Source organism: Cebus imitator, unplaced genomic scaffold, assembly GCF_001604975.1.
Source record: "Cebus imitator isolate Cc_AM_T3 unplaced genomic scaffold, Cebus_imitator-1.0 Scaffold234, whole genome shotgun sequence".
Taxonomy (NCBI): Eukaryota; Metazoa; Chordata; class Mammalia; order Primates; family Cebidae; genus Cebus; species Cebus imitator.
The window spans coordinates 3,152,772-3,160,309 of record NW_016107549.1 but is presented as its reverse complement, the minus strand read 5'-3'; the positions used below and the strand labels follow the sequence as shown (position 1 = coordinate 3,160,309).

At 55.1% G+C, this 7,538-nt stretch overlaps 1 protein-coding gene across 4 annotated transcripts in view; it reads right to left on the bottom strand.

The window, feature by feature from the left end:
* KANK2 (KN motif and ankyrin repeat domains 2) overlaps window positions 1–7,538 on the bottom strand; it is a 35,778-nt gene that overhangs the window by 8,288 nt on the left and 19,952 nt on the right. For all 4 annotated transcript variants that reach the window (XM_037727611.1, XM_037727613.1, XM_037727612.1 and 1 more), the window contains 6 exons: window positions 6,762–6,929; window positions 6,554–6,656; window positions 5,019–5,258; window positions 4,311–4,398; window positions 2,336–2,555; window positions 923–1,065 (listed from right to left, as the gene is read on the bottom strand). In XM_037727611.1, coding sequence (XP_037583539.1) covers window positions 923–1,065; window positions 2,336–2,555; window positions 4,311–4,398; window positions 5,019–5,258; window positions 6,554–6,656; window positions 6,762–6,929 — 962 coding nt within the window. The remainder of the gene's footprint in view (window positions 1–922; window positions 1,066–2,335; window positions 2,556–4,310; window positions 4,399–5,018; window positions 5,259–6,553; window positions 6,657–6,761; window positions 6,930–7,538) is intronic.

Genomic DNA, 7,538 nt, shown 5'->3' with positions numbered 1-7,538 from the left:
TTCACCATGTTGACCAGGATGGTCTCGATCTCTTGACCTCGTGATCCACCCGCCTTGGCCTCCCAAAGTGCTGGGATTACAAGCGTGAGCCACCATGCCTGGCTTTTTAAATTTTCTTTATGTTTGAGACGGAGTTTTGCTTTTGTTGCCCAGGCTGGAGTGCCATGGCATGATCTTGGCTCACCACAACCTCCACCTCCCGGGTTCAAGCGATTCTACTGCCTCAGCCTCCAGATTAGCTGGGATTACAGGCATGTGCCACCACGCCTGGCTTATTTTGTATTTTTAGTAGAGATGAGATTTCTGCTTGTTGGTCAGGCTGGTCTCGAACTCCCGACCTCAGGTGATCAGCCTGCCTTGTCCTCCCAAAGTGCAGAAATTACAGGTGTGAGCTACCGCACCTGGCCTTCCTTGCTCTTTTGCACAGACACCTGTCCATAGGCCCCAGTCACCTCCACAGTCATGTTTCTGCTTTCCAACACACAGCCGAAGGGAGCTCTCAAACCAGGGATCAGCCCACGCCACTTCCCTGCTTAAACTCCCCTGGTGGCTCCCTGTAGCCCTTGAGTCCATACTGGCTTGAGTCCTGGTGCTCCCTGAAATGCGTATGTCTCGAAGCACTAGCTAGTTAGTGAGCTTCAGGAGACCATGCCTGCTTATTCGCCATTTGAGTCCCCAGTGTCCAGCCTGGGGAACCCAGTTGCTGCTCAATGAACTGTCCAGCAGGATGTAGGACAGGGTCATATTAAGAAAGGTAAGGACCCCCATATCCTCCACTCCTTCCAGTTTCCACAAGAACGGCCTGTGTCAGAGGCAGCCTGGCCATGAAGAGCTAGACCACCCAGGTTTGGGCCTGGCACCCAGCTGGGATGCCATAAAGCAGGAAGAGCCGCCTGGGTCTGCAGCTGCCGAGGGACCCTACCTGGCTGGCTTTGGCATTGACGTCGCCAAGCCGGAAGAGCTGAAGGACAGTCTCGATGTCATCCTGGGTCTTCAGGGTGGCCAGGGCGGTGAGCATAATTGGGCTGTAGCCAGCACGGTTCTGTTTATCCACCTTGCAGACACCTAGAGGGGTGGTGTGAACCCTCAGACCAGGCATCTCTGCTGGTGAACCACCCCAAGGAACGTGGGTATCACGTCTCCTCCATCAGTTTAGCATGCCCCCATCCTTTGCTTTTCTCAGACAGAGGACCCTACTCTGCCCAGAGGCCTCCATCTCCACTGGGTCACCCTACTAGAACAGGGGCTCCTAAAGTTGGAGACGATCCCTCCTCCATCAGATCTGGGGACCCTGAGGCTGGGCATCCGTATTTAGGGCTGAGAACAGAAACTGGGTCTCACCCATTAATTTGGAACAGCCATTTGCTCTCAGACTGGCCCATGTCTCCCCCATCAGACTGTGGGCCCTGCGTCCTTCATCAGCCTGGGAGGCCGTCTCCCCAGTAGAAGGGCAAGTTTCTTCCTGCCTAACTGAGGACCACGTCTTCCTTCCAAGCCCCAGACTTGAGGCTGCATCCTTCTCTTAGACCAGGGCTCCAGGGACGTCACCTCCATCCTGCAGGTGTGTCTGGGGATGCTGGAGGGCCACGTTTTTTCCCTAAGATTACTTCTGCCTTTTCCATTACACTGGCTAAAGGTAGGACCTGTACCTCCCCCACCAGTGGGGAGGCAGTGTAAGGCAGTGTCTCCTCCATCAGACTGGGAGGACAGCATCTCTCCCGTAAGACCAGGAGGGTGGAGTTTCTGCTGTCAGACTAGGAAGAGTCATGTCTCCCTTGTTAGGCTGGGAAGGTGATGTCTCACTCATTAGACTGGGAGGGCGGTGTCTCCACCATTAGACTGGGAAGACAGCATCTCCTCTATCAGACTGGGAGGGCCACCTCCCCCCAACAATGAACGGTGAAGATGATGTCTCCTTCATTAGGCTAGGCAGGTGTGTCTCCTCCATCAGCCTGGGAGGGTGGTGTCCCCCCCATCAGACTCGCAAGGTGGTATCTCCCATATCAAACTGGGAAAGTCACATCTCCCCCATCAAACTGGGAAGGCAGCATCTCCTCCATCAGACTGGGAGGGCCATCATATACCCCCTCATGGAACTGGGAAGATGGTGTCTCCTCTATCAGACTGGAAAACAGGTATCCCTCCACATCTGATTGGAAGGTGGCATCTCCCATGTCAGACTGGGAGAGAGGTGTTCCCTCTACTATACTGAGAAGGCCACACCTCCCCCGTCATCTTCCTCCTCCATCAGACAGGGAGGGTGGTGTCTTCCCTATCAGGCTGGGGATGGCGGACAGCAGCCGGTTTGGAGCCTTGTCCCCCCCGCAGGGCTCACCGCTGTCCAGCAGCTGCTGCACCACGGGGAAGTTGGCGTGAGACACGGAGTAGTGGAGCGCCGTGTTGCCGTTGCTGTCGGCGATGTTGACCACGTAGTCCAGCAGCCGCCCAGACATGGCCCGGAACGTGACCAGGTGCCGCCGCACAAGCTCGGGGTGTGCGTCGCTGCGGCAGGCCAGGCGCAGCCACTCCTGCAGCACCGTGGTGTAGGCCACTTTCTGCATGCGAGTCGGGGGGAAGGGTGTGAGGGCGGGGAGGCTCACTGGGACACCCCCCAACCCCGACGGGCCCCCTGGAGCAAAGTGTGGTGCGCTTGTCCTGGAAAAGGCTCTCAAGGGAAGTGCAGACACTCCCAGAGGGCAGTGTAGACATCCCTATCCCAATAAGACCCTCAGAGTGGGGTGCGGACTCTGTAATCCCCAACATGTTCCCCCGAGGAAGGTGTGAGCACCTCCACCCTGGATATAATTTCTCTCTCTGTCTTTTTTGAGATGGAGTCTCACTCCGTCACCAGGCTGGAATGCAGTGGCGCAATCTCAGCTCGTTACAACCTCTGCCTCCTGGTTTCACGCGATTGTCCTGCCTCAGCCTCTCGAGTAGCTGGGATTACAGGTTCCCACCACCATACCCAGCTAATTTTTTATATTTTTAATAGAGATGGAGTTTCACCATGTTGACCAGGATGGTCTTGATCTCCCGACCTAGTAATCTACCCACCTCAGCCTCCCAAAGTGCTGGGATTACAAGCACGAGCCACCGTGCCCGGCTTTTTTTTTTTTTTTTTTTTTTTGAGACAGAGTTTTGCTCTTGTTGCCAGGGCTGGAGTATAGTGGCATGATCTCAGCTCACTGCAACCTCCACCTTGGGTTCAAACAATTCTCCTGCTTCAGTTTACTGAGTAGCTGGGATTACGTGCACCTGCCACCACGCCCAGTTAATTTTTGTATGTTCAGTAGAGACAGAATTTTGTCATGTTTTGGCCAGGCTGATCTTGAACTCTTGACCTCAGGTGATTCACCAGCCTCGGTCTCCCAAAGTGCTGGGATTACAGGCATAAGCCACTGTGCCTGGCCCCCTTTTTTTTTTTTTTTTTTTAATGGCGGGGTCTGCTCTGTTGCCCAGGCTGGAGTGCAGTGACATGATCAGGGCTCATGGCAGCCTCACCCTCCTAGGCTCAAGCCATCTTCCTATTTCCACCTCCCAAGTAGCTGGGACTACAGGCAAGCACCACTATACCTAACTAATTTTTTAAAAAATTTGTAGAGGTTGGGTGCGATGGTTCACGCCTATAATCCCAGCACTTTGGGAGGCTGCGGTGGGCAGATTACTTGAGGTCACGAGTTGGAGACCAGCCTGGACAACATGGTAAAACCCCATCTCTACTCAAAATACAAAAAATTAGCCAGGTGTGCTAGTAGTCTCAGCTACTTAGGAGGCTGAGGCGGGAGACTTGCTTGAACCTGGGAGGCAGAGGTTGCAGTGAGCTGAGATTGCGGCACTGCACTCCAGCCTGGGCGACAGAGTGAGACCGCCTCAAAAAACAAAAATAATTTGTTTGTAGAAATGGGGTCTCACTATGCTGCCCAGGCTGGTCTTGAACTCCAGGCCTCAAGCAATCCTCCTGCCTTGACCTCCCAAAGCACTGGGATGACAGGGACTGCACCCGGCCCTGGTTATAATCTCCCAAGTCAAGTGTAGACACCCAAAAAGGGAAATCTGGACATCCCTCCCCGGAAGCTCCCAGTAAGAACAGGAACCCCAGGCCAGGCTTGGCCAGTGAAAGGTCATCCTCCAGCCTTGCCCTATCTCCCCGGCCTCTCTCCGAGGCCCATGACTTGAGCAACACCCACCCCCAAGCTTCGGGCTTGGGTCTTAGAGTCCCTACTACGCAGGAGCAGGAAGTCACTGAGGGTGAGGAGAGGCCACGGATGTGGTGGAAGTGGGGTCCGGGGGGGCCCAGGGCCAGACCGTACCAGCTCTCGCTCTGTGAGGGCGTTGGCATTATCCAGGTACTTTTCCAGGGCCAAGCAGGCTGAGATGAGGTCAGGGCTTAGCTCCATCCTGCAGGAACAGACAAGCGGGGAACTAAGTAACCCCCAGCCCCCTGCGTTCTCCCTCCAAATCCTCGTATCCCACTCTGGTGCCTGGGAAGGGACTGACATTCTGCACCATGTCACCCACACTAGGGTCACCTGAATGTTGGCATCTCAGACCCTCCTTCACCTGGAACACACATTTACATTGCACCCCAAAAGGCAGATGTGGGGAACACACAGACCCCCAAGGGAGAATGGACACACAAGACAAAGTTTATTCTAAATGCCCGTTGGCAGATGGAAAATATTTCCCAAGGGCAAAGTTTTTCACCAGGGAAATAAAAAAGAGACATAAACACAACAGGCAGGTAGAGGGAACATCCCAAAGTAGGTGGGTAACTTCAGGATAAACTTTGGCTGGCCCCCTAAATCCTAACCCCGGCAGTCCAAAATACTTCCACCAGGGCCTTTTGCAAAGCCTCCAGAACTTCAGATGCCCAGAAGGAGCAAGTGATTGTTTGTTAATTCAGACTAAAGTGAGTATGACTGATAGGAGGGTCCTTCAAAGGGCTTGAATGGTGGGGTTTGAGGTAGAGGTCATCCACCTCCGGCCCTGCTTGAATCCCTCCCACCCACAAAACTGACCTGATCTCCTCCTCCGTGTTTGACCCTGACGCCCCCTCTGCTGTGGGTATGTGCTGAGATTCTCGAGACAGTGGGCACTCCTGCCGACTGGTCTTGGCCGCTGCCGTCCCTGCAGGCGTGAGCTGGGGGGCTTCGGCCACACTCAGAACCCTCTCCCCCGGCTCTGGGGCCTCGTTCTCTGTGCTCTCATTGTCTGAGATGTTCTCTGTTGTGCTGGAGTCCTCGGACGACGACTCATACCTGGGGAGGAACGAGCAGGGCGGGGGAGACGCTGCAGATGGGATGACAAATGGCGGGAAAGGAAGGCAAGGATCTGGCTACCTGACCTCTGTGGGCGTCAGCTTCCCCTTCTGTTCAATGGCAGGATTGGCATTTCAGGGCTGTGGGGATGTGGTCTACAGCAACGGGCACACAGTAAGTGCTCAGGGAACATTGGCAGTGGTTGAGAGCATGCTTGGGGTGAGGCGCACTGCTTTTCACTTGCTGCTCTTTTACATTTCTAGCACACCACCCCCTGCTTTCTTTTTTTTTTGAGATGGAGTCTCAGTCTGTTGCCCAGGCTGTTGCCCAGGCTGGAGTGCAGTGGTGCAATCTCGGCTCACTGCAGCCTCTGCCTCCTGGGTTAAGCGATTTTCCTTCCTCAGCCTCCCAAGTAGCTGGAACTGTGCCCACCACACCCAGCTATATTTTGTATTTTTAGTAGAGACGGGGTTTCATGATGTTGGCCAGGCTGGTCTTAAACTCCTGAGCTCAAGTGATCCGTCTGCCTCGGCCTCCCAAAGTGCTGGGTTTACAGGTGTGAGCCATCATGCCCGGTCCCTCTAGCCCTTTTAACACAGGTGATTCACACTCTCATCCCACCGCAAACAGGGATCTCTCGTGTTTCTTGCTGCCTCTGGACAAAACCTAATCAAGTTTCTAGGCTCGGCATTCAAGGCCCCAAACCAACCATCACTCCCTGCACCTCCTGGTTCTCATGTCACTCTGCTTTCCTGCCTCTGAGCCTTTACCCACACTGTGCCTCTGCCAGGAGAGCCCTCCCCATGCCCGCTCTTTGCCTTGCTGGCTTTGACTTCTCCTGCAGCACCTGCATCTCCTCCTTCTGGAACCCCCCTAGGGCCACCTGTGTCTTTCTTGAGGCCCCCGTACCACCTGAGTGTCGTCCCCCTCACGGCTCCAACCACAACCTGATAAGTGGCTCCAACTACCCATCAGCGCCCAGCTCCCCACTGGACCAGGAGCTCTATCAGGGCAGGAAGTGGAGTCGGGCACCTTCCATGGGATAGCGCAGTGCAGTGCTTACACCCTGAGCAGTTGAGCCCAGCCACCCGGGGCTGACTCCTGGGACACTGAGTGAGCTCCGCAACGCGCTCAGCCTCCTCATTCCTCACTTTCCTCATCTCTCCATTGTGGTTTGATTAAATGAATGAACCAAAGCCAGCGGCTCGGAACGAGGACATTAGGAGGCTCTTGTGTGTGGATGAATGGAGGAAGGGGCGGGACGTGTGGAGTCGGGGAGGGACTTCTCCTCTCACCCGCCATTGACCCCCACGAACTGGAGGCTCCTCTGGTGGGTCGTGGGGTCTGCAATCTCCTCTTTCTGTTTCATGATAGATTGCACGCCTGCCGGAGGCCCGCCTGGAGGGGAAGATAGACGCGGTGTTGTGAGAATCCTTCAAGGCCAGACTCCGAGTTGAAGTCATTCGGGTGCCCCATCCCTCCTGGCGGCCACGCACCACTTACCAGCGCCCCTGCCCTCCTCAGACTCTCGGGAGCCTGCTTGCCTGGTGGGCTCCCTGTGGGTGGTGTCCTGGGTAGGCACCCAGCCTGGGGTCTTCTCAGGCTCTGTCAGGGAGGTTACCTCAGACCCTGGGGGTGATGAGGATGATTCAACAGGAACTTGTGGGAGGCCTGGAGGGACAGGAAATGAGGTGTCTGCTAAAAGCCAAACAACCACACTGCGGGTCACACACCCCAGGCCAGGTGCTGTCCAGGGCTGATTTTCGTGTTATCACATCCAGTCTTCCTGGACCTCAGAGGGAAGTTGGATTATTATGAATGAGGAAACTGAGGCACAGAGCTGCCAAGGTCACCCCTTGAGCAGGTGGCAGAATCTACTTCCAACCGCGGTTTGGTGCCTGCCCAGCAGCTAGTCAGGGACAGGGACAAACCTGTGGATATTCCTGGCTTCAGCCTGAGTGAGCTCTAAACGTAAGCTCTGGCCCGGCGCGGTGGCTCACGCCTGTCATCGCAGCAATTTGGAATACCAAGGCGGGTGGATCACCTGAGATCAGTAGTTCCAGACCAGCCTGGCCAACATGGCGAAACCCTGTTTCTACTAAAAATATAAAAATTAGCTGGGCGGGGTGGCGAACATCTATAGTCCCAGCTACGCGGGAGGCTGAGGCAGGAGAATTACTTGAACCCGGGAGGCGGAGGTTGCAGTGTGCAGAGATCACGCCACTGCAATTCAGCCTGGCAACAGAGCAAGACCCTGCCTCTTTAAAAAAAAATCAGATG